Below are 27,009 nucleotides of genomic sequence, written 5' to 3'. Positions count from 1 at the left end.
TCAACTCGCTCAAAATTAATGTGAAGCAGAAAAACATTAAATTTAAAACTATTTACCTACATCTGGTCTACAGGCTCTCCATTTACAACCAATTCCCAGAACACCCCACTGAGAACACAGCTGTAGAAGAGGAGTGTCAATTTATTAACCTATTTAATAATAAATACAAAATTTAATTTCTCACTGAGTACTTATTGACCCTGATTTTGCCAGGGCTTCAAATGAAGGGCTTTGGAAGTTGTGCTAACTCTTGGAAACCATGAGAATAGTACTTAATATGTTTATGTAAAATGTTAGAAGTTAGAAATGGTTATGGATGATCCAAATTTTTTGAAAATTTTTTTATCAGTATCCTTCATTGAAGGATTAATAGTTCATGGAAATTAAAACAGCATGAAAAGCTTCTTACTTGTAGGAGATGTGCTGACGGCTGGAGGAGGCTGGGTGTCACGGGCAGGTTCTGTACCACTGTGTGCAGGATCTGTTGGAGGGTTTACTGAGCCTGCAAGGATGAAGCAGACATTTATAATGAATAAGAGTATTGTAATAGAAAGAGAAAGCATTGACTTAGTCTCCCTCCCAAAAAACTTAGTTTTTTTTCATTTAACAAAGCATTACTGAGGGCCTTTTAATGGGCAAGACAGGGGGATGTAGTGGTAGGTGACAGAGACATGGGCCATGTTTCAGAAGCCTGCAGCCTAGAAAATAGGTGGGCAGCCGGGCGCTGCGCTGAGTGCTGGGACAGGGAAGCGCAGGGGCCATGGGAATGAAAGGAGGGGCTCCGGCCAAGGTTGGGAGGTCAGGGAAAGCTTCCTAGGTAAAGTGACGTTTAACCAAGACCTGACAACACAAATACAGCAGCTAATATTTTGAAGTATTTGAAAAGTAACCACACAGTTTACAAATCCATAACCCCATAAAATTATTTTATCAGCAAGAGTAGAAACAATAATACAACTATGAGATTGGATGTAACACCAGTGAACCTGACATTGTTGGTATTATTATGCTTTTTCTAAAATGTCTATTTTTTTCATAAAACTTTCACTTGGCTACATTTCTCTCTCTCTGTGTGAGAAGGGGGCCAGGAATGAAAGAGAGGCTGAAATACATTATTTGACTTATTATATATCCATGTCAATTCATTAAAACTTCCACTATTTTACTGTAAAATATCCCTACTAGCAATATAACACAATCTACAATTAGCAAAGGATCTCATGACTTTAGGAACACGTGGGCTAAGTATGGGCAACAGACACTGAGGCTGGGGTGTGTATGATTTTCCAGATACAGTGGCACTGGGTATAGCATCACGTATCTGATGTCAATAACTATTTCGACACTTAATTACAAATTACACTATTGGTCCTATTCTGTAATTTACTTTAAGGGAAAACTATATATTATTTAAGTTATATCACTTGATATCACATAGCATCCTGGAAGGAATTTCTTCTTGTGATCTAGATTCATCTATGTTTTATTCTCATTGTTGGAAATGTTGTTATTGCTGTTGGCTGCAGATGGCGTGGACAGCTGGCTCTGATGCCTGTCATACAATGATTCCTTGTTATTAATCTCTGAGGAGGTGGGGCCGGGCAGTTATATGGAGAGCATATGAATAGGTTGGCAAAATAGCCGTCTTCTTCCTCCCATGCCATCCAAACAAGATGGGCGTCTTAGCATGACATGCACATCTGATCGTGACCGGCCCTATCGCGTCCCCCAGCTTCATTTCCTGATGCTGCCTATTACACTTGACATCTCTCTCAAATCAAATCGTTTGTCCAACAGGTGACGGTTCAACCCAGTTTCCCAAACACAATATGCTCTCTGTGACTTCTTGAACTTGTGCCTGCCGTTTCTAACACTTTCCCACCCCAAACCTCCTGGATGCACTTCCTCAAACTTGAATTCTAAGGATCTTTTTGATGTGTTCAGAGTTTGCACTAAAGGCCTTATTACTCATTGGTTATGCCCAGGAGAAGTAATTGTTTTATTTACTTTGTATTTTTGTATTGTATGCAAGTGGATGATGATTGAGAGTCTACAAATTCCTTCTTAACGTTGGAAGAAAGAAGACCAGCTTTAAGTACAGAGCTGACTACTAGTGCATCATAAACATCATCTTCCAAAGGAAGAACCTTAATCTGCTAGGAAAATGGACCTGGAAAAATAACGCACAGGTGGTTTCCTCTATAGATTGTTTAGAACAGAGGTTGGCAAACTATGGCTCACAGGTCAAATGCAACCCATTACCTATGTTTGTAAATAAAGTTTTACTGGAACACAGTCATGCCCACTTGTTTATGTATTGTCTATATAAGAAAAGTGTGTTCTTCTGGGTGCTAAAGCAGAGAAATTCTGGGAATATTACAGAGCAGAAAAGAGATTTAGTGAGAGGAGAACAGTTTTTGCTGCTTTTTGTTCCAGAGAAGAGTAATAATGTTGAAAGGCTGCGAGATAACAGCACTCTGATGAGCTTCCATCCCCACCTGTCCCCAGTCTCCCAGGAACGCTTTGCCCTTTGACAAAAATGATACTGAGCTTTTAAAATGAAACTTGAGGCCAAAACTTATCCTTCTAGTTTCAGATTGTCCTGCAAAGTAGAAACTCTGCTTTGGTTAAAACAAAACTCAGACGATGTCAAAGGAGCAGCAAAAAGCTAATAGAAAATTATATCCCAAAACTCAAATGCAGAGTTAAACACATATGAGTGAGTTTCAGACTATTACATCGACTACTTGTTGTCAGGGGCTGAGCGACTGGCCTTAAGCAGCTCCACTTGTTCCCGAGGGTGTCTGCTCTACAGCAGGCCCTCAGGACAAGCGGTGGGCAGCAGTGACCACGTGTCTGTCCCATAGGGCAGCGTGGACAGTTTTAGGGCTTCCTCAGAGCTTGACTCAGCCCTTAGCTGGTCCACCTAGAAATAAACTCCAGAACACGCAAGGTCCCTGCTACTCAAAATGTGGCTCATGGCTTTTCTTAGGAACTTAACAGAAACTCAGATTCTCAGGTCCTCCCCACACCCCCTTGACTTACTGAATCGGAATCTGCATTTTATCAGGGTCCTTGGGTGATTTGTATTTACATTAACGTCCTTTATTGATACTGTCGGGATCCCCAGGGTCAGTCATGGGTATGGGAGACATCACAAGAAGTATTTCTCTGGCGCATCCCACTCTAATATTCAATGGTTCTTTCATCCCACTATTGACATAGCCCCTTTTAATTCTTTCTCCACACCCAAAAGACACATGCACACTCTCACACACACACTCACACAACTCATTTACCCTTACCTTTCTTTTTATTCCAAAGGCGTTGACCTTAACAGTTACAGTTGGAAATCCATTTAATAAACAAATCTCTGTTGAAGCTGATGCAGCCAGGGTATTCCCCACCCCAGGGGGTATTCACACTCACCTTTTAGGTTAAAGCAGAGGAAAATATCTCCTACACCTCAACTAAACAAAACACACTTGGTATATGCCAGAAACTTGACTGCAGTGCTCCGATTTGAGACAGTCTGATTAGCTAGGATAGCAGGGCAGGATATTTAAAAAAAATTCACTGTTGAATCACAGAAATCTGCAAACCTTGGTAACTGAAATAACTACCTGATGAGCTACTGATGACCCCCACCCCGACTCCTTTCATTTCTGAGGTTGCTAAAGTAAGAATCATTGAGCATTTCAACTTCCTGGGAGACTGGGGATAGGTGGGTAAGGGAGCACCCAGGGCACTGTTATCTTGCAGCCTTCCAACATTATTACTCTTCTTTGAGAACAAAAGGCAGCAAAAACTGCTCCCCACTCCCTAAATCTATTTTCTGCTCTGTAATATTTCCAGACTTTCTCTGCTTTAGCACTTAGAAACAACAGAATTTTCTTCTGTATCATCATCTTAATATCTGTCAGCAATAATAGCTTGATAAGGCAATGATTCTTGGTCAAATCATTAGAAGTTTACTCCAGTGTTCATACAGCATCCAGTGGTATTAACACAGGCAGAGAAAGCATCTTTGGAAGTGTTTAAGAACTATAACAAATAGGGTAATATGATACACTGATGTATCGTATTACTCTACAGAGTCTCAACTGCATCTTCTAAATCATTCACAAAGATATATGTCAGACTTTGACTAGAATATAAGCTATCATTTTTGGAAACTGGACTCTTCAAGATTTATTGTCTTTCATATTTCATCACAAAGGGTAAAAATTCATTATAAAAATTTAAAAATAACTTCTGTTCAGAGCCTAAAATTACACTAGATCCAGGGCTATCCTGTAATAATCGCATTATTGCATGCTTTGGGTGTCAGAATCAGCGCTCTTTCTTTTACCCTAAAAATATTCATTAGTTTCTAATCTTAAAACTAAAAGTAGTTCAAGAGAATGAGAAGACAAGCCACAGAATGGGAGGAAAATATTTGCAAAAGACACATCTGATAAGAACTGTTATCTAAAACATACAAAGAACAACTAAAACTCAACAATAAGAAAAACTATCTGATTGAAAAATGGGCCAAAAACTGTAACAGACACCATATCAAAGCAGATATGCTGATGTCAAATAAGCACATGAAAAGATGCTTTACATCACATGTCACCAGAGAAATGCCCATTAAAACAACAATGAGATACCACTACACACCTATCAGAATAACCGAAATCCAGAGCACTGACCACACCAAATGCAGGTGAGGAGGTGGAGCAACAGGAACTCTCATGCATTGCTGGGGGGAGTGCACAATGACACAACTAACCTTGGAAGACAGTTTGGTGGTTTCTTACAAAACTAATCATACCATCACCATACAGTCAAGCAGCTGTGCTCTTTGGTATGTCCTACGTAGTCTAACGCTCATGCCCACACAAAAATCTGCACGTGAATGTTTACAACAGCTCTATGCATAATTGCCAAAACTTAGACTCAGCCAAGATGTCCTTTAGTATGCGAATGTGGTACATGGATACAATAAAATATTATTCAGTGCTAAAAGCAAAAATTGAGCTATCAACCATGCAAAGACAAGGAGGAACTCTAAATGCACATTACTAAATGAAAGAAGCCAATCTGAAAAGGCTACACACTTACTGTATGATTCCAATATAACATTCTTAAAAGACAAATATATAGAGATCATAAAAAAACCCTCAGTGGTTGCCAGGGTTGGGTCTTAGAGGTAAGGGATTAACAGGCAGAGCCCAGAGGATTTTTAGGGCAGTGAAACAATTCTGTATGACACTTTAATGATGGACATATGTCATTATACACTTGTCGAAGTCCATCGTATGTACAACACCAAGGATGAATCCTGAGGTAAGTTATGAACTTTGGATAATTACAATGTGTCAGTGCAGGTTTCTCAGTGGTAACAAATGCACCACTCCGGTATGTGATGTTGATAATGTGGGAGAATATGCGTGTGTGTGTGTGTGGGGGGGGGTATGAGGGGAATCTTCGTACCTTTCTTTTGCTTTTGCTGTGAACCTAAAGCTGCTCTAAAAAAATTTAAGGCCCAAAATCTTTAAATATCAACACGAACATAGTTTTAGAATAATAAAATAATAGTTTTTAAAACACAGTTCTGTCCATGATGGAAATAGGGTTCTCTTCGGAATTTGAGGTTTTTGGTGTTTAGCTCATGTCCTTCGGTTCTGCCAAAGCTACTGGCAAACCTTTTTGGGAACCTGTTACCTTTACTGTTCCAAGACAGCAGCCCTAACTGCACCCACACTTCAGAAAAGAAGGTGTATTTATTTTTGAAGGAATTAGACAAAGTTGAACATGGATCTTTCATTGTAAACCCATGACCATTTCTGAATAATTTAACTCTTAATTTCATGGGACACCTTGTTTATATACACATGCACAGAGAGAGTTACAGGGACGGTGCTACTGCCGCGGTATCTGATTAGCACTTGTTTCTGAAGAGGGGGAGTGGCTTTGCCTGAGACATCCACACACCTTCCCCCCCCAGTGATCCCAGGAACCAACTCCCTGTGTTTGGACAGGGCTAGGAAGGAGCCAAGATGCAGACTGTGGCCTTGAGACAAAGAGAAACTCTTCCCCTCATGCATTATTCTGGTTTTCATGAGTAGGTTATAGACTACAATATCTCTGAAAACAGGAAGGTGGTAAAAGATGTTGAGTCTTGCAGAGTTTTTTATTAATGAATTCTGAATCTATTTAAATTTTATAGGTATTACTTTACTAATACATATGCATATTTGACAGCTGTTGTTACAAACTTCCATTTTTTACAGGCAATCTGTTGTCACAGTGTTAAAACATTTGTTCACATCTTTTATGTAGTAAAATCTCCATTGTTTGATCTGGTTAATCGAATGTTGTAATAAGTAGAACGATCCTTCATATCAATTTCCAGGTCATAAAAATCTTCTGTGTGCCAGATTCTGTGCTTCAAAGTAGTGGTACCGAACCTTTAAGACATGGTCTCTATCCTTAAAACATTTATAGCTCATACACAGTGTGCCCATTATGCTGTGTGTCATTGAATGTTCTTAGTGACTCAGAGGGAATTTTAAGATTTTTAAAAAATCCTAAATGATGATCTCTCTTGACCAATATATTTGTGTTAAGTTTCATCATATGGTAGAGAAACAAAATGCCAGTTAAGAGTTATTATTAATGGAATTTGAAAAAAAGCTGTACTGACCTGAAATTCTTGAAAATAAGAATTAGCTACTTTTTATTTGAAGAAAGTCTTTTCAGTAGTGTCCCATTTGTCAAAAAATGTTTTCCTTTGAAACTGAATAATTTTCAGTAGTGTAGTGAGAGTTTTCTGAGATCAAAATATCGTGGAAATAATGAGTATTCTATGTGTTCCAATCAGACATCTTCTGAACTTACGGCATCTTGGCCACCCTGTGTTGACCTTATGAATTAGACAACTCACCCAAGGAAAGAGTGATCTTTTCGGATGAGACATTCCTCACTTGGTTTCCAGGCACTGGAATCAGAGCCATACACCAGACCGTCAGGTTTGGGGACTGGGCTGGTTCGTTGCCATAGCCTGATGTGAAAACAGACTTCACGTTCAAAAACCCACTTTTGTCTTTTCTCTCTTCGTTAGGAATGTATGTTTCTATGAGACGAATAAGAACAAGGTTAGTCACTAACATTTCCTGCACAAGTCTCCAAGGCATGGCTGGTGACAGTCAGGTTTCTGGTAACAGAGAGCCTTAAGGGGTCAAACCATAGCTTCGGAGCTGAGAGTGTCTGTGCCCGCAGGCCTGGAATTAACCGGCACTGTTTGCTCAAGCTCCTGCTTGGTATCAGTCCAGGGTCAAGGTGTGACCCGTACTGATTAAGAGTGTTGTCTTGTTTGTAACCATGGGTCCGGGGGTTTGGGGACAGGACTGATGAATTACACCTGCCCTGGTGATAACGTGGGAGGGCTCTGCTGTGAAGCTTGGATACATATCAGGAATATACCTGAGTGACCAGGAAAATACAACATGACCGCAGCTGAGACTCCATTTTGGGGTGCCCACTTGTGAGGTGTTCTGTGCCACATCAGTGGTTCCCCAAGTCCCCTTTATGGAGAGAGGACAAAGGACCAGACCTGACATCAACAGATCCCTTGCCATAAATGTACATGTGACGCATATTCTTACTCTAGTGGCATCGCTGTCTCGTAACCTTTTCCTGCAATAAGCTTTAGATTTATAACCATTGTCATTTTAGGTCCTGTGAGTCTTCTTTCGAAATAGGAACCTATTTAACTGCCACTATTAGTACAACCTCCAAACAGCTTACATGGCAGCAGGAATTTAATGTAAAACCATCTGTCCTCATAGGCCAGAACTTTCTGAACTCTCACAGCTTCTTTACCTTAAAGGTCCCAAATGCTAGTCCTGAAGTCATTACTTGCCAGCTCAGCACTAAATGTAGTCGTACACCAGTAGATTTCTGACCACACTCTCTGGCCTTAGGGTTGGGAGCGTAATTGTAACCGCACAGCAACTTCAGTTCTTTAATATAATTTTCTCCTTCACTCATGCTAGCTCTGTCCAGCCTAACAGTGCAATGACTCACTTGCCTCCTTTCCCAGACCCTCTACCTTTGCACACACTGCACGTCCATTCCTTTAATCATTAAGCCCTTGGGGCGTTAGGTTCTGGTCAGCATCAAACTGTCTTAAGAACAAAGCCTCAGGTCTGCCAACCATGATAACAGAGTTTCCGCCAAACTAAAGATAACAATCTCACTCTCAGTTATGTTTAGCCTCAGGCCTATGAAATTGGAACATCCCTACCGACCACATACTCATGAAATTAGACTGGACCACGCTGTGGCTGACATCAGACCTGAAGCAATGATCAAGTACTCCGTGCTCTAGCTCGGATGACTCAGCAGAGCCCATGACCCCAATTCCCTTAGCTACCCCACTAGTGATTTCCCCCCTATATAATCTATCACCTAGAGGCCATTGGAGAACTGCCTCTTAGAGTACTGCCTCATCTGTGCCTCTGGTCTTGGTGCTAGTTCCCTAAACAAACCTCTACTCTTCTTTGCTGCAAACTCCTGTTTGCATCTTATTGGGCTTTGGTGCACGTAGGCAAACTAACCCCTTTGGTTCTGTAATATAATGGCCATATCAGATCAGGGCTTATTTAACAGGAGAACATATCTATAATGACATTTAACAGATATTATCAGGCCTTGACTTGTGTGGCTCAGTTGATTGGGCATAATCCTACAAAACAAAAGGTCACAGGTTTGATTCCCAGTCAGGGCACATGCCTGGGTTGCGGGTCTGGTCCCTGGCTGGGGTGCCTGAGAGAGGCAACGCTTATATTGATGTTTCTCTCCCTTTCTTTCTCCCTCCCTTCCCCTCTCTATAAAACAAACAAACAAACAAACAAATAAAATTTTAAAGACTAGATATTGTCCATATTGTATCCCATTATTATTGTGGGTGAACTGTTTTTAAAGTGAACTAATAAAAAATCCCAATAATAGTCTCAAAATGAATCAAGTAGATAAACACCATCATTCAGAAACATAACCCTTTAACTTTTCAAATTCAAGGTAACGCAGTAAGAGCTATGCCGTTCAGTTACTGTTGAACATAAGTTGCACTTTAAGGAAAAATGACTCAGGAGAAAGGAGAAGAGCTGACGCCCAGGCAGGGAATGGCTGGGATTGTTCTGGCAGAGGCTCTCAAGTTCCTCACCTATGAAAACTGTGGCTTTGTACAGTCACCCCTGAGCTCATTTCAATGTGTGTTCTTGCTCCAGGAACTTTTAATCCCACTGGTGAGCAGGGCCAAGTCCTTTCTGTGTACTTCCTCCGGTTCCCCCAACTCCCAATCTACCCAGGTCCTTACAAGAAAATGTAGAAATCATGTTTATTGATTTAAACAGTGGTACTACATTAATTATTAAATATAAAATTATTAATAAATTTATGTTGAGTTAAACATTTTGCCCTCATATAATAGATCTGCTTTTACTAACTGAAATAAAACGTTAGTGTTTATATGTAAATTGATGAAGTCAACTGTATGTCTTTCATGCTGGGAAATGTTACCCCCATCCTCTAGGAGGGGCCAGATGAGCTATCAGAAAGTGGCACCTGGTAGGCAAGGTGATGTTTGTCTTGGAAGGAGAATTTTTCTTAAACGCCAAGGTAATCTTACGCAACCGCGATTTTTATTGTTCTTTGTTTTCTTTCTTTGTCAACCCCATTTCCATTGAATGACTTCCTTACCTTTTCTTTCACCTCGAGGAAAGCCACTGTCTGTAAACCATGTGAGATTTGCTGTAGGAAATACATTCCTCAGTGAGCAGGTAAATGTTCTCTGGGGTAAAGACAGGACGTAGAAAGAATCATTTGCAAATTCGGAAGAAACAGATGACTTATATCCTCACTGAGCCTCACAAGAGGCAAATCAGCAGGAAATACTTTCTCCACTTTCAACAGTTCAGTGTTTACATGTAAGAGGTTGTGTGAAAACTTGAACTATAAATAAATAGACTTTCTCTTTATGTTACAAATGAATGGCTAGAATTCAGGACAATACTAATATTGCAAATCTGGATTCTTGGTTTTGAAAGAAAGTCACAACTACACATGTAGAATAAAATAGTACTAAATGGAAATGAAAGGATAGAAGGAGGAAGCTGTAACAGACAGAGGCTGGAGAAGAATATTCTGTTAGACTAAATGCTACACTTTGGTTGTTTCCATCCCCCAAATAGTGTAAAGTACTATTCGTAGCAATAATCACAGTTACACTGTAATAAAGATATCTTACTTTTGACTTGTAGAAACTTTTCCTAATTCATTTTTCATTTTATTATCATAATACTATAGGGTAGGTGGGACACACCTTATTATTGCCACTTCACAGAAGGAGAAACCAAGGCACAGAATCCCAGAATGGCTAACGGGGGTGAGTGGAATATAGTTGATGGCACAGTTGGGAACTCTGTTACCTAACTCCCGTCCCAAACATTTCCCGGTAAAACACATTGTATTGAAATAAGAGAGAAATAGAAAACCAGGTAGTTTATGTCACAGCACGAGAAAGTTTAGAGGTAGGGATATGTTTTCAACACTCTTTTCTTCGTGAGATGGTGGTTTCTTCAATAGCTTGGTGAAAATATCCAGTAAGATTTTATTGGATTCTCATTATTTTATCTGAGATACTGCAAAATTATAATTCCACTTATAATTACTTGTTTTCTCAGCAAAAGATGGGTGTAGTTCTACCTATTACCAGCCCTTATTCTTAGTTCTCAAATATGTTCCAACTGATGACTATACTAGTTACCTAATAAAGAACAGTTAACTGTACGTCATGCTTGGTGTGCCAGTTTCCCCACAGACCAGTTAGCCGCAAAGCGTCTGCACCTGTAGAGCTGAGAAACCAAATTTAAACATACTGAGTTACATTTCTCTGGTGAGATCCTTCTGAGGTGTAGTGTAACATCTCTCAGTGTGTGACTACAAAAACCTCAAGGAAATAACGCGACTTTCTGAGGAAGCTATCTGTCGTGTGTCCAAGACGGTGGGCAGCAAACAGTGCCGCTCCCGGTCTCCCCACTCACTCAGCGCTTCAGAGTGGGAATGCATGCAGTGGCAGCAATGCAGATCTGTGATATTATTTCACTTTCTGCCCTAAAAAATCAAGAGTAAAATCAGGTTGCTTAAAATACATTATTCTTTATTAAAGAAAAAGGATTTTCAGTTTATTTAATCCAATAAAATGCCAAAGACTGATGATTATCTAAAAGTGGTCCAGGAAAGGAGATAAGAGTTATAGGAAATGAAGTGTTATGTCAGCCTCTAACCACCCTTATGATTCATTCCTTCCATGGCCAGTTAACCCAGCAAAAGATGACGATGTGGTGATATCAGCAACCAGTGCGGATTCCATTATTTCACAAGGATGCTGTCTCACTGAAAAAAAATCTCTTGTCAACTTAATAAACATGTTTAAAAGATTGAGCTCTTGTGGATTCTCTGAATTCAGATTTTATGGAATGATTCAGATTTCAAGTATTATATTCCATCTCTAGACTAGGTCCCAAGATTTTGCTTAGGAATATGGTTTTTGTCCTGAAACTCCTCCCAGTCTCTCTAAAACTGAAAAGCGGTAGACCAAACTAGTTCAAGTTGAAGTCAAACATCTTAGGAAACATTGAGCATGAATGGTTTTGCTGAGCAAATGGAGCTTCCTTTATTTGGAAACTTCTACTTGGCCCAAATGTGTAAGAAGAAATCATGCTAAATTTAAAAAAAAGAGAAGTAACTATGCATAAAAGTCTGTGTGCACACATATATAAGCGTACCCAGTGACATGTTCCTTTGCTCTAATGTGAAATCATTCACTTACTCCTCGTGTGCCTGTTGCCTCTGTGAGGTAAGCAAAATCATTGGTTTCTGCAACACATTATTCTAAATCTACCTGAAATAAGTGAGCAATAGTACAAAGAATTATGTAATAAGAGCCAAAAAGTGTTTGGACATTTTTTAAGAGTTCAGAGAAGAGTGAAATCTGAAAATAACTTAAAGAACAGAGTTGCATTTTGTGGACAGGAAAGAGATGAGCCTGGCCTCTACGAGTGGGCTCTGTTGGACAGTAGCGAGGAATCTGCAAAGATACACAAATGAAATGGGGTCATAGACCAGGTGTGAGCTGGGAATACTGTCCTGGAAGCAGAGGGAAGCCGGTGGGAGTACTAGGAGACTGAGGAGCCAGGAAAAATGGATCCAAATAGGTCTGTAAAACAGATCATTTCCTTCTTTCCACAGATGAAATACTGAAATGGTAACCATTTGTCAGTAACCGATATTTAGTTTCCCTAAGTTAGGACAGAACTTTTTCTAAAGGGCTTCACAAAGAATCAGTTTGAAAACATTGAGCTTTTTAGTTTAGGAAAAGAAATCTTAAACAAAGTTTCCCTATGTCTTTACTAACTCTTCATTCCTGTTTGCAGTCTTTCCTCCTCCCTCTACCCCTTTTCTTTTCCTTTGAAATTTTACTTTGTCTCCACATGTTTTCTACTTTGCCATTTCTATCTTTTCTCCTATAATGCAAGGTTTTTTCTTCAAAGTACACCTTCTTTAAAATGTTTCTGTCTCCTCTTGGCAGGTTTTTCTTCTTCAATTAACATAATATGTATATTCATTTATTTATAATGTGTATGGAAATACATCTTTTTGCTTAAGTTGTGATTATCCCTTTATTTTATTCCAACTCAGAGTAGAAGCCAAAAGGATTTCAGCTTTTCCAACTCTATTTACATAATATAATAAAAAGCAACTCCGAATCTGTTTTTCAATTTGCCATGCTTCTTTGAATATGTTTTTTTTTTTAATTTAATCTTCTCATTCCTGCAAGTTCTTTGGCTTTTCACTTACTGTATTTACAACACCTGTAGTTTCTAAACCAAATTGAGACTCTTGGTCTGACAATTGGACAAAATATTTGAAACCACAGATGTCCTTGAGGTGTGTGGTTTCCCTGCCCATATTCACCCTTTTCCTCTTAAATCTCGTTTGCTTGAAAGCCAGATAATCTAGCCATCTGGAAACAAAACTGAGACATGTAGGTGCTGGGTTTGCTGTTTTACTACATGGCATTTGCCAGGAACATCTTTTTAGTGCTGGAGGGGGTGGAGAAAAAGATTGCATTTGTGTCTGTGTTGCAGAAAAACCCACAGGCAGGGACACATCCACTTGGAAACAAGGCTCCTCTAAAAGTAGGAGGGGACAGGAACTGAAGGTACCCTCCCCCTGGGGCAGGAGTCAGCTAATAGCTACTCACGGTGCAAGGTGCACAGAGCACTCACCCTGCACCAGAGCTGTGACAGACAGGACCAGAGCCTCCCTTGACTGTAAGTACCCACCAGTGGCTGGTAGGTGTTTTCCAATTGTTTGGAGTTGCAAAGCTTGATGAATGAGCCTCTCATTCACTTAAGAAACAATCCAAACAAGGAGTCAGAGGTCAGGCTGCTTTTAAAATGTAACATAACATTCCATTTTTAAAAAAATCCTTAAAATGGGGTAAATAAGCCAAACATCTGGAGTAGGCTGCTGTCAGGAAGATCTTATCAGCTATTGGCTTTGCAGGTAATGGTGCCAGTGTGCTGAGCTTCTTGCCAGGACCACCGGGTGACACTGAGCCTGTAGAGATATGTTCCACCTGTTTCTCCTCCGCGCATGCCAGCTCTTCCTGCTGAAAACAGCTAAGCCTGCTGTTTGGATTTCTTAGAATTCCAGCCCCAGAGGACTTCTCTAGGGATAGACTGACCTCATGTTAGGAACTTTACTACCTGGACCCTGGCAGGCTTTTTAGCCTCTGACTGCTTGTGGCAACAGTTCTGAGGAAGCACGGGTCTCTCTCACATCAGCATCTGTCTGTGCTTGCTGCTACCCACACCAAGAGAGACCTGGTGAAGCTCTAGCCCTGGGCATCCCAAACAGCCTGAACCCCGAGGCTGCTCCTCCCGCCTCAAAACACAGTTCACAGGTATCCAGAAGCACAGACACAGTGGAAGCAGCCTGGAGAAAACCTAAAATTTTCAACATTCAAAAACACCACGGTGGTATTTGATGTACAGAGAACACCAAGTTCACTGAAGAGCTTTGTAATTATTGCACTAATTTGTTTTGACTTTCTGGCCTGGCCAAGGAGGGGTCAGTACATATTCGGGGCACATGGGGGATGTGCAGGAGAGCACTGGAGACCACTTGGCTTGCCTCCGACTCACCCTGACTCTCCAGTGAAGCAGAAAGGAGAAAACATCACACCACCCAGGGGTGGCCAGCCTTTCTTTGACCATTATTGTGAATCACATAGTTCCTTTCCAAATACACAGTTAGCCATAGTTGTGGTTCAACTAAGACTTTTAGCTCAAGGAAAGCTGTACAAGAGGAGACAATATGAGGCGGGAAGAGGAGGAAGAGGAGAGAACCAGGACAAAAGCAAAAGGGAACTTACAGGTAAAGGAGGAGGAGGAGATCCACGAGATGGGAGAACTAGTCGGCCCCTTTGTGAGTGCCATGTCCACCCCAGTGCCCCACAACAAGGGCACCCGGTTTTCTGAGGCATGGGAGTATTTCCACCTGGCCCCTGCTCGTGCTGGGCACCACCCCAACCAGTACGCCACTTGCCGCCTGTGTGGAAGGCAGGTGAGCCGCGGCCCCGGGATGAACGTGGGTACCACAGCCCTGTGGAAGCATCTGAAGAGCATGCACAGAGAGGAACTGGAGAAGAGTGGCCACGGTCAGGCAGGGCAGCGCCAGGACCCAAGGGCTCAAGGGCCCCAGCTCCCCATGGGCATTGAGGGTGATTGGGCCAGGCTCCTAGAGCAGGTGGGGACTCTGGCTTTGTGGGCCAGCCAAAGAGAAAAGGACCTTCTTAGGAGGGAGAGGGCAGTGGAGTGGCGGGAGCGGGCTGTGGAAAGGAGAGAGCGAGCTGTGGAGGAGGTGGAAAGGGCCATCCTGGAAATGAAATGGAAGGTAAGGGCTGAGAGGGAGGCCTGCCAGAGGGACACAGACCAGCCGGCAGCAGCTCACCCCCTCCATTTCATTTAAGTAGGGCTTGGGGAAATCTATCCTTAAATACTGACTTTAGACTCATAGCAAAAAGCCATTTTAGTTCCAGCTTAAATATATAGCAAAGCAATTTAGTGGGATTTTTTTTTTAAGAGAAAGAGAGAGACTGGGATTTTCGGGATGCCCAGGGCTGTGGGTTAATCTCAGCAGGTCTGTATTAACCAAATGCCTATCTACAGGGCTCCTACTGCTGTACTAATCAAAACCTTTAAAGTATACTAACTAAATAGAGGTGTTGTTTTGCCACCGTGCGTCTGTGACTTGCCTGTGGCAGAATGTACCAGCCAGTCACTATTGATGAGTGAAAAGAGTGGGATTTATGCCTAGCAGTTGGTTTTGGTAAAGCCACAGGTTTTGATAATTGAAGCCAGTTGGGTAGCTAGAATGCACCTGCATGACCAGCGTCCTCTAAGAGACCCCCACCATGAGCAGAGCTTAGGTTTCCTGGGACCGAGGTGTCTGCATGCATATGGTGGTGATTTGAGAACTGGATACAAAGCTTGTTCTGTGGAATCCAGCAGTGGAAGGACAAAGAAGCTTGGGCCTGAGATCCCCTTCCAATATGTACCTTTCTCACATTGGTGTAGTGCTGTCCCATCTGCTTCTATTAAAGCTGTTTCATCACTATTACCTGTCTGAATCTTGCAAGTCTTTTCAACAACTTAACACATAAGTGATTAATTGCATAATCAGCACAGAGACAATTAAACACTTTACAACTCCTTTGAATTAAACATTAAGGAGAGAGGACATAAAAATTTATTTATAAATAGTTAAAATGTAATCTAGTCTCATATTAACGTCTGTTAAAGGAGAAGGGGTTAGTGAAGAAGACATGAAAGAAACTCAAAACAGATGTAAAAAGATGGAGAGATGGGGTAAATACGAGAAATACAGACCAGAGGCACAAAAGTTAAAAAGAAAGGAAGTGGGAGAGAGAAGAATGTGAACATAGGGCAAGACAGACAGCTCTCATGAAAAAAATTCACCACCAAATGATAAAAGAAGCCATGACTGTCCGTGAGAGAAGAGGACAGAGAACATTTTCTCAGATTCTGAAGTAAATTGTAGTGAGTTAAGTTGTTTTGTTTTGTTTCCACAGAACATACAGACCACTTGTCCCTCTGAGCAGTAGTTTTTGGATTATTTTTCCTGCCTCTGAAATGCTAACTGCATATCCATCCACTGTTCTCAGATTTTTTAAAAAACAATTCCTCATTAAATTTTCAGGATGGTTTTTAACAGTGCACAGAAAGAGAAAAATTCCCTGGGCTGCTGAAGATACACCTAAAATGTTAACTCAGGAACGGAATAAAATCAAAGTGGAAATGACTCGGGCCTTTGTGCTGGAGCTGACTTTTGTTTCGGATGATTCCTCTAGAATCTATTCTTAAAGAAAACCTGAGTTGGGAATAAGGCAAAGGGAATGATAAAAGCTGGGAAAGACAAGAAGAGATAAAGTCTGCGGTATCTCATTATCTTGTAGAAGCCTAAGCACTTTGTGCACTGTCGTCCCTGAAAGCAGACAAATCCTGGTACACTGATGGTGTCTTCCCTCTTTCAGTCCTCACCTAAGTGGCTCCCTCTGACTGCTTGTTCCCAGAGTCCGTCAGCAGTTCTGACAACCAGATCTGTCTTCCAGGAGAGCTGCTTGCGGAACAGACAGAAGTTCAAACACCAGACTTGTGAAAAACCCAGGCTGTGCTATAGTCCTGTAATCCCTTATTTCCCTAGAAATGTGACTGGTATTAAAAATTTCACTTCCCAAGTGGTTTCTGCACCGGGATGTGGTTGGCCTCTGACGGCCTTCTCCAGCTGTGGAGAAAGCTCAGGCCCGCACCACTGCAGTGGCCACGGCGGCTGGCAGACAGGCGGCCAGGCGCTTGGAGTGGAGCCTTATTGTGCCGCAGTATACTAGAGAAAGAGAAAAGACACCACAATACGTATACCTAATCTCTCTCTCTCTCTCTCTCTCTCTCTCTCTCTCTCTCTCTCTCTCTCTCTCTCTCTCACACACACACACACAAATTCAGGCTTTTACAAAACCAAAATTAAATAAACAAAATACCAAATTCTGTAAACAGCAACTAGAGCTATCCTGCTAACTCTGATGTGTGTGTTTTAGCTTATGGTGTCCGTCCTACATGGTTCTTATTATTCTCTTCTTTCCCAGGCATTGTAAACCCTAACTGCTTTTGTTCCTTATGTTTCATGTTAGGTAATTTTTCTTATATTTTTCCCTAAATTTTGTCAAACATAATAAAGATTAGGAGTGGGAAGGACAGGACCTACGGAAATGATGGAGTTAAAGTACAAAGCACAGGCGTAACAGAGAGGCTTGTGGCTTGTGCAGAGACTGAACTGTGGAGTCAGTTCTGGAATTTTCATGCATCTCTCTGTGCCTTCTTCTGCTGTATCATCAGAGCTGGGTGTAGAGGGCCAGTGGCTCTGGGCCGAGGGGTTCTTTCTCAGCACCTTTTGCTCTAATGTAAAAATCCACCCTGTGGTAGGCCCTGAGGTTTAAGTTGAAGATCCCTTTTCCCTCCCAGCTACGAAGGCAGGCTACGTGCCACGTTGGAATCCCAGTGAAGCTTCCCTCTCAGGAATGCACAGGAATGTAACATCCACAAGGTTGACACGTGGACATTCTTGGCCTGTCCAAGCCTGAGAGGCATCATTGTTAGAATAATTTGGGACTTTTCCATTTTTACAGGATAACTAAGTTAACCAAAAACTTTAAAACTTTAACTAGTAATGCAGGAAAACACTACTCATGACTGACCAAATCCCTGTTGTTCTAACCATGAGCACTGCTGGGGTAGTGAATATGTAGCACATAGTAGGCATTTAACACCTGCATGTTGACTCAGTAATTTCTAAGGAATGAAGGGAGGGAGTAGAAAATTCCCACGGCCCAACACTTATGGTAGACAGATGGTAGCTTCTTCGCATATGTTCTCTCATTGGATCCTTACTTACATCACGCTTGCCGTGTTGGGGTCATTGTCCCTGCTCACTGACAAGAGAGCTAGGGGGCTGGGGTTCCAGGGGCCAGAGTTAGTAAACGATGGATGAGAATTCAACCCAGGTCTATCAGATTCCAACATCTATGTCTGTTTTTTCGTTATCCTATACTGTCTCCTAGGATCAATCATGTAGTAGATTTATGAATATAAAATGCAGAGGAAGGGATGAGTGAAAGAGAGTGAGTGAATGATAAATAGTGAGGAGGAAAGAAATATTCCTGGGACATTTACTCTGTGTCATGTACTTCATTACTGTGCATAAGTTTAATTCACCTAAGAACTCTGAAATTTTTATTATGACTCCAATTTTAGAGATGAGTTAGCTGAGCCTCATGGGGGTTAACTACTCAGTGAGGATATGCAGCTTGTAAGTGGTCAAACTAGGATTTGACATTAGCTCTACCTGTCCTTGAGCTGACTCCCTTCATTGTACCCCCTGTTCTGGATATGCACGCTGAAGTCTCATCCCCGCTGGGCCCTTTATTGGTGACTCAGACACTTGTTCAGACTCTCCAAGTCCCAATTTCTCATGTATACAATGCCAGATACCCTACCTATTTTGGAGGCTCATTGGGAGCATCACAGGATAAAAGCATGTAAAAAGGATTTAAAGAGTTCATAAGTTATTAAAAATACAATGGGGATTATAAGAATGTTAGCATGAGGAATCTATAATGTTTGGCAGGATGTTAAAAGATCCAAAGACAAGCTGTGTCCTGTAGCTGGTTATGTGGATTTGGTGAGAGAATATTCACTAATTCCCCAGGAAGGAATGGCCTCTGGTTTTCCCTCTCAGCCCCTAGGCAAACATGGCTACAGAAGAGGAAATTTGATAACATGGAAGACAAAGTCCTTACTTTTAAAACTGGAATTCTTGGGTTGAATTTTATGGTTACACATCTGATTGAGTACATATTACCTATAAACATCAACACCAAGAACCTACAAGAAATCCTTATAAGAAACAAAAACACCTACCAAATATTGTACCATTAGATTTTTTGTTTTATTCAAATTATTGAAATAAAGCCCACTGTTAAAATTGGGAATTATTTGTGGCAGAACAATTTAAAATCTTTTTCTATATGCTCAGAACTACAATAGCAATTATCTAAAAGATTAATACATAAAATCAACAAAAGACACAAATACTTGGATAATGCATAAATATATACTCATCTGACACCATTCCACAGTGTCTCAGCTATTTAAAGAGTTCATAAGTTATTAAAAATACAATGGGGATTTGTATTCCACTGTCAAATTAAATTACTGATATTCAGCAGGACTAGAAATCATAAGTTATTTAATGTTCTTAGGACTAGAAATGAAACAGAATATGAGTATAATTTTCTCTCATTCCATGCAATAGACAATGTTTGAGAGTTAACGTGGATATTCCTACCTGAAGTTTTGAAAAGCTAGAATGAAATCATAATCTCACATGACTGCTGATTAACACACACAATAGTGATATCAACAAAACAACAAAATAATGTTTATTGAGCAATTAATATATGCTACACTATATACTGACAACTTTTCACACATTGTTTTAAAAACAATAATACTTGTGCAGATACTTGTCTTATCCCCTTCCTATAAGTGGGAAAGCTGACTAAAAAGATATGAAATAATTTGCCCACAGTCACAGCCTGCAAGAGGAAGAGCTGGCAAGAGAGCTCAGATTCCAGTCATTAGAGGCTGGGAACTACCTATATAAACTGAAGTCAGAGGGCCTACTTTACTTCCCCTTTTCTCTTGCCCAGTCTCCCACTGCCTAAGAAATAGCTCAGGTTCTGAAGGGGTATATAAGGACAGGTTTCTTCTTGTTAACTTCAAAATAAAAACAATGGGAAAGCTGGCACAGGAAACGGCTTTGAACAAATTAAATGTCTGTTGAGCATAAAACTCATTCTTTCACCAGGATTCACACTGCTCTCTGCCCTACTTTTCCTTCACTATCTGCTTCAATCTTTATTAAAAATAGAGATTTAAGCTATTGAGACTATTTTTCCAGAAATATTAAGGACTTGGGATCACAGATCACATGCTCTGAGAGCCCAAAGTTAGAGAGTAAGAATTCCCCTTAGGTTTCTAGAAGCAATTCAGCTTCCCTTCCTCCTCACCAGGAATTAATTGGCCGAGGGCCAAGGAGTAAGATGTTTTAGAAAAACATTCTGAACAACGATGTGACCTGACACACCTTGGCATGTTATACTGCAGATCTGCAAAGGCTTTAGCGTGACTCACCTTTCCCATGGAGTTATTTCCCATAATCATGGAGATTTCTGGCTTAGCTTAAAGGCAAAGAAAACACAGTTACTGACATGGAGCTGCATGTTACCTGGCCACGTGTGTGTGCAAGATTCATCATTTGTCAGATGTTAAACACCCGTTGTGTTAAGATTCCTAGGAAACAAAGGTGGGCAAATCATCTTCACCGTCCCCAAGAAATATATGTTCTCATGAAAAATACAGATAGATAAACTAGAAATTAGAGCACACTGAGATAAGTACCATAATTGAGGACATGTAGGGTTTGAAAAAAAGCTTTTAAGAGAAGCTGCTAACCCAACCTTGGGGAATAAGAGGAAGCATTTGAAAGATGAAAAATCTGATACTTGAATGATGACTATCTGTGAGTCAGGTGAAATGGGGAATGTGGAGGAGGGGGTGGGCAGGTGGTGGGGAGAGTAGAAAGGAGTAGTCTACATGTCCAAAGGCCTAGAAATACAATGTAATTTATAGGCCTCTGAAAGGGACATGAAAAACACCTGATACTTTAGTTGTTGGGCACTAGAAAATACCAGGGACTCTTTCAGTGATTTTGCTGTCCTGCTAGATTGTACGTGCCTCAAAGCCAGGCTGTTTTATTCATCTCTTCATCTCAAGCACTTAACAAAGCCCAGTACAAAGTAGACAATGAATACATCGTGTTGAACTTAAGTGGTTTTAAAAGTAAGTTCTGGAGTACAGCAGACAAAGCCAGCTAAGAACCAGTGGAGAAAATAGTAAGACCCTGCCGCAGGTGCTGTTACTGCCTGCAAATCCACTCGTCATTTGCCGCTACTTGCTGAGGCCTCTTGCTGGGCACACCTGTGATTCTCCCCTAAGGATTTGTCGGGTTAGGAGAGAACACTGAGCCCACAAGTAGGGCAAACTAGAAGTCCCAGAGAGTTTACAGTGATAAAAGATGGGGAGTTGGAGCTAATACCCCAGCTTCCTGGTCTTCCTTTGGGATAACTCTGAGGCTTGTTCTCCCAGAGTTCCCCAGGGACTGAGCTCCAAGCCCTCAGCTTGATCATGTCCACTCTATTATCTTCCCTTCTGATGTTCCTTTCCTTCCTCTTCTGATGTTTCCCAGGATCACTTCTCAAATGAATAAATTCATCTCAAATCCTGGCCTCACTGTTTTCTTTCAGGGGAACCCAAACCAAGATATAATCCTAGAACACCAATGAGAGGAGGGGCATTTCTGACCTCCCTTTAGCAACAAATACCAGTAGAATAAAGGATGTGAAAGGAGGAAAAATTACTAAGTTGTAGGGGTGATAGAGACCCTTTTTGAGGTTCAGAACAATCAGGTGCAGAGCCAAGGATTGGGGAAGAGCAAATTTGTGCTGGCAGGTGACTTCCCACTAAGAAAAGTAAAGTTAAAGGAGACTAATAAGGGAGATGCAGGAAGCAACAGAGAAGCTGGGCAAGCTGCTGATCCCTAGTCTGTTAGAGCGTGAGGGCATGTTCAGGAAGAGGAAATAGGCTGGATCTAGGGTGTGTGGAACGGGTCTGTGGTACTCTTGGGTATTTAAGGTTTTCATATTCTCATTCTTGGCTCATTCTACTTGAGGCATGACCAAGGGATGCAGAGTGGGTTCTGAATAAGGCATGTACTGTACTTCTGTGCCCGGGCCACTGTAGTATATGTTTGGGTGACACTCAATAGGCTGGGGACTAGATAAGACTATCCTGATACAACCTAGCCGGCCCATTTGCTAAAGGAGAAAGCCCAGGGAGCAGGGGAAATCTGATTCAATCAACAAGCAGACAGTCTCATATTTTTAAGCATCTACTGAAAGGACTTCAAAGAAGAAACAGCAATGTTAAGATAGGTGAATAGACAGATAGGTTGATAAGAGTGACATGTAAAAGAGTCAAAAACATTCAAGACCAAGAAATACTGACACAATTTAAGTGGTGACAAGGCAATTAGATCAAGTTATGGTGCAAAAAGCCTTAGTCAAATGGAATATGGTTTGCCTTACTTAGCACTGATATTTCTTTGCACATCCCAGATAGCTGCCTTCATTGATTTGCCAATAGTCAGACCAGATGAGCCAGTTTCATGTTTGTGCTAAGACAGTCAGTCACGCCTCGGTGAGAGAGCTGAGGGTGATAATCAATAAACAAGATGAACAGTCTTTTCCAACTTTTCATAGAACATTGTTTAGGCTCCTAAGGAATCTGACCATTAGAGGTGAGGGATTATTTCCCAGCCCATCCATGGGGAGAGCTGGAGAGGGAGGGAAGGAGCGGGGGAGGGCAGGAAGAAGAGTATGAGAGCCAGAGAGAGAAATATAGGAAAAGCTATAAGCCAGAGGCTTCAAACTGTATTAATTTTTGCTGCAGCTACTCCATTTTTATGAGCTAAGGGCTGGTATTTCCTTCAAAATACTGAATTGTGTGACCTCTAATAATAATGCAATAAGATTCTAAGTAAACAGTAAAAAAAATATTTTTTTACTTGTTCTGCCATTCATGACTTATATTTTGTAAAGTTAATTTCTTTTTGTTTATAGCACTTTCAAAAACAATTAATTGCTCATCCACGTACTGCTTTTCTCTTCCCCTTAATTTAAAAATGCTGTTTTAAGAAACACAGTTCCTAGTCACAGAGATGAAAAAATATTCAAAGCTAGGGGTTTCTGTTCACTAACATTTCCTTGCATCACTGAGCGAAATAGAATTTTCACACTTCCCCCCACATCTGGACCCTGCAGGCTCCTTCGCTGGAGGGGCGGGACAGCGGGCCTCGGCGCGATGGTGAGGGCCTGCAGAGCGTCTGGTGCTGTGTTTATTATCTTCCTTCTTTACGCGGGCCTTGCTCTGTCTTGCTCCAGCAAGCAACTCAGACACTTAGACAGTTAAGCAGTTTCACTTTGGCAGTTATAGTTAAAGAGATTTCCAGCATTATTGGGAAACATTAAAATTGTAAATAAGGGAGTGGTCACCAGGAAACTGACCAATTTACAGCTTTCTGTGGGATTTCAGTCTATTAACTGAATCATCATTGTTTCACTTCTTACCCTCATCCCCACCCCCAGCATGAAGGACAAGTACCAAGGTACACAGACCTTCTGAATAGCTACCCTTGCACGGCTACTGCAGGTAAGACAGGTCGCTTCCTCTCTAGGCAAAAAGGTGGGCAGGCAGCACTGACAGGAGGATGGCAGGAAGTGCAGAATACAAAAACTCTTACCAAAAACCTTGACCGTGGTAGAGCTCCTCAAGGTTTTGCCAGGCCTGACTGTAAGGTGGCAAGAGAACTTCCGGTCATTATCATGGATTTGGACTGGAGAGAGGTGGAGCCCATAGTCTGCCCCTAGCTTGACTCTGTCTTTAAATAATGTGGAATTGCTGATGGGCTGACCTTGGGTGATGAGCGTTTCCTGGGTTCCATTACCCTCCTGGTGAGAAAAACAGTTACCAGTTAGTGACACTCAACTGTGCCAGCGCTGAGCCAGGTATTCCACAAGTATCAATTCATCTATATCTTGTAAAAATAGCGATTATGAATAAAGAATTGAAATTAAGAGCTATTTAGTATGTTACTAGACGAAATATCATTACACTTGACTTTCAGTTAAAAACTACTGTCATCTTCTCCTAATATAAATAAAAGCTTGCTGTTCTTCTGATTAGAACTTCCCCTTTGCAACTCTGTATAAGCTGCATGTCTCGGGTGAGATTTGAAGGGCACAGCACTGGGGGCTACTGGCAGATCATCATTCTCATTTCAGGTTCAGAAATCTTAGTGCTAAGATATGCTGAGAAGCCTTTATAAGCTTTGCTTGCAAAATTTTCAGCTGAACTGGATGATTATAGTTTTGCCCTCTCTTCCCAGCATACTTTAGAAAAGGTCTCATTTTAGGGCCAAGATGAAGATGAGGTAAGGAGACTCCTAAGGCACATAATTTAAGGAAGCACTCGCTCTCAGTGTTGTAAATGCAGTGTTGTAAATCCAAGGGTGAGTGCCTCCTTAAATTTTGCGCTGTAGGCATCTCCTTTCCTCCTTACCTCAGTCATGGTTCTTCCCCTTCTTCCCTTATTTCTGTGTTGGAGCTACCTTCAAAGAAGACACATGAAGAATAGGCTATAAATATTAATCTAAACTTTGGAGATCAGAGTTCATTTGGAGTATGTGGCTTCCCTGTTCTATACCCTTTCTTGGGTCCATGAGGAAAAGCTCTTCTTGCCCTACTCAGAATTTCCATGGACAAGGTCCTGGGGTGTCACAGTGTTGGTCAATATCAGTAACTGTGCTAAGGGCCCAGTGAGGAGAGGACTCTTGAAGGGCACAAGGGTCAAGGAAGGGTTATGTCTTTATACCACTTAGTATAACTCAATATTCTCAATTGAGTTGCTTTGAAAACATGCAGCTTCTCCTCTGGAGATTTGAACTCAGTTGTTCTGGGGAGAGACCTAGGTTGGGGCATTGTTTTTTGAAGGTGTTCAGAGGAAACAGAGTTGAAGATCACTGGTCTAACTGTAAACAACAGGTGACACTCATGCACAAGGGGCGGAGAAACGGAGGGAACTGAGGTGGAGAAGAGTGAACAGGAACACATCTGATGGGGAAGAAGCCATGAAATAATGAAAACAAAGATCTGACTTGGAATCTTCTACCCTGAATCCAAGTCAGGTAGAAGAAATGGAAGCCAGGTGAGAGAATTCAAGTATGGACTGGGAGCAGAAGCAGTAAAAATATGAACGTAGACTTCTTAAATAGTTTATATAAATATTTCCAGAATATACTTAGAAAATCTTATGTAAGACACAATTCTTTGAGTATGGCTAAGATTGGTATCAGCTTTGCAAACAGCAGATTACACACCTTTATAGCCACATAAAGAAGGACCTACAAGACTATTCTGCTGCCTTCTTAATGAAGAACAGTGCAGAAAATTAAAGGGAGAGAGCTTATTTTCTGGAGACAAGGGCTCCAAAATTAGCCTTAAGTACTGGGTGGCATTTTACTCAGCACTTGCAGATCTGGAAAATGCCTTTTACTTTAGTGTGTAGCTGGCTGTAACTAGCCAGGGTGATTTAATTGGTGGAGGAAAAATACACTAAAAACAAAACAAACAAAACCCAATTTATTCAAATTTTTTATTTGTTTGTGTGTTTTTCTGGGCAATTGAGTATTGTAGAGGGAAGGTTTTTTTTTCCTTTGTTGAGAAAGAAGCGATTTAGCTGCGAAGTATGCCTTGTAATCTACACCATCCAGAGATCCTGAAAGAATCTCAAGTCTCAGTTATAAAGGGGCCAAGGTAAGATTGCACGTGAGTGGCTCCCTTCATGCAGCAAATGGGAGGAGAGGTGGAAAAAACTATGCAAGGGAACACTGAAATGCCTAGACCTGGGAAAGGGAGAAATATTAACAACACCCATATCACGCTATCACCACTACTAAGATTTTATATTCTTATTAGTCATAGTTTAAAGTTATTTAGCACCTACTGTTTTAAGCACTGGGCAAAGTTCTTTCAAGTCTTATCTTTTTCTTTTTTCCTGCCTGGGATTTCTCTTTTTTTTTCTTAAAGTATATTTTATTGGTTATGCTATTACAGTTGTCCCATTTTTTTTCTCCCTTTTATCCCCCTCCACCCTGCTCCCCATTTCCCACCAGCATTCCCCCACTTTAGTTCATGACCATGGGTCGTACATATAAGTTCTTTGGTTTCTCCATATTCTATACTATTCTTAACCTCCGTTTGTCTATTTTGTGCCTGCCAGTTCTTACTGGCTCCTTACAGCAATCTGGAGTAAACTGAGGTTAAGTAACTTACTCAAAGGTCACACAAAGTAAGAAGGTACTTGAGTCACAGCACCAAAAAGCAGGGATGCCCAGGGTCAGGGGCAAGTAAGCCTCAGACACAACACACACTAATGAAAACCAAACTATCACACATACACACAATAAAAACCTTTAGGAAGTATCAGAAATGAAAAAACTTAAAAGAAATTCCAGGAGGCCAGAGACCTTTATATAAGTTAGAGACTCCAAAGGTGTGGGCAATTTGCTGATGGAAAGGGCCCTTGGCGATCATACACACTGTGACTCTAGGGGTCAGAGAATATACTCCAACTGCTACCTGATAATGACAGTTTTAGGGTTTGCAGGAAACACACTGGCAAGGGAATCTTATTTTGTAGAGTCTGTATTCTTGCCTGTTTTTCTCTTCTTGTTCTTTAAAAAAACACTTTTGGCAACTTTTAAAAGTATGAATAAACATTTCTAAAACTTCGTGGGACGCTCAATTTGATGGACCCTTATGATTGAGTGGGAAGTTGGGTTGAACTGGCTAACCTCTATAGTCCACTCAGTGCACCAATTAATACAACTGACGTCCCCCAGCCTCGCTGATGGGCAGTCAGCCTCTTCATGACTGTTCCTTATCTGCCTGACTAAATTAAGGAGTTTCAGAGAGTCATAAAACTAACCCTTTGAGTTTAGAGGTTAGTTTTTAGTACCCGCTCAGTACAGGAACATGCAAGGTTAGTCAGTTGCGTTACCTTATTTACAGCTCACCACAACACTATGAGGTCAGCACCAAAATGACCCCCTGTTATAGATGAGGTAATTAAAGCTCAC

At 41.2% G+C, this 27,009-nt stretch overlaps 2 protein-coding genes across 4 annotated transcripts in view; one reads left to right on the top strand and one right to left on the bottom strand.

Moving 5' to 3' along the window:
- Window positions 1–27,009, bottom strand: part of CD96 (CD96 molecule) — an 84,845-nt gene that overhangs the window by 37,046 nt on the left and 20,790 nt on the right. For all 3 annotated transcript variants that reach the window (XM_045185880.3, XM_045185879.3, XM_045185878.3), the window contains exons 4-8: window positions 23,614–23,821; window positions 20,388–20,434; window positions 9,751–9,841; window positions 6,932–7,120; window positions 410–502 (exon numbers count right to left, since the gene is read on the bottom strand). In XM_045185880.3, the coding sequence (XP_045041815.2) occupies window positions 410–502; window positions 6,932–7,120; window positions 9,751–9,841; window positions 20,388–20,434; window positions 23,614–23,821 (628 nt within the window). The remainder of the gene's footprint in view (window positions 1–409; window positions 503–6,931; window positions 7,121–9,750; window positions 9,842–20,387; window positions 20,435–23,613; window positions 23,822–27,009) is intronic.
- On the top strand, window positions 13,317–20,230 carry ZBED2 (zinc finger BED-type containing 2). The gene is made up of 2 exons (XM_024577879.4): window positions 13,317–13,385; window positions 13,621–20,230. The coding sequence occupies exon 2, from the start codon at window positions 14,434–14,436 to the stop codon at window positions 15,085–15,087; it is 654 nt and encodes a 217-aa protein (XP_024433647.2). The 5' UTR covers window positions 13,317–13,385; window positions 13,621–14,433; the 3' UTR covers window positions 15,088–20,230.

Source organism: Desmodus rotundus, chromosome 2, assembly GCF_022682495.2.
Source record: "Desmodus rotundus isolate HL8 chromosome 2, HLdesRot8A.1, whole genome shotgun sequence".
NCBI lineage: Eukaryota > Metazoa > Chordata > Mammalia > Chiroptera > Phyllostomidae > Desmodus > Desmodus rotundus.
Note: the sequence above shows the minus strand (reverse complement) of the source record. Positions and strands in the feature narration are given on the sequence as shown.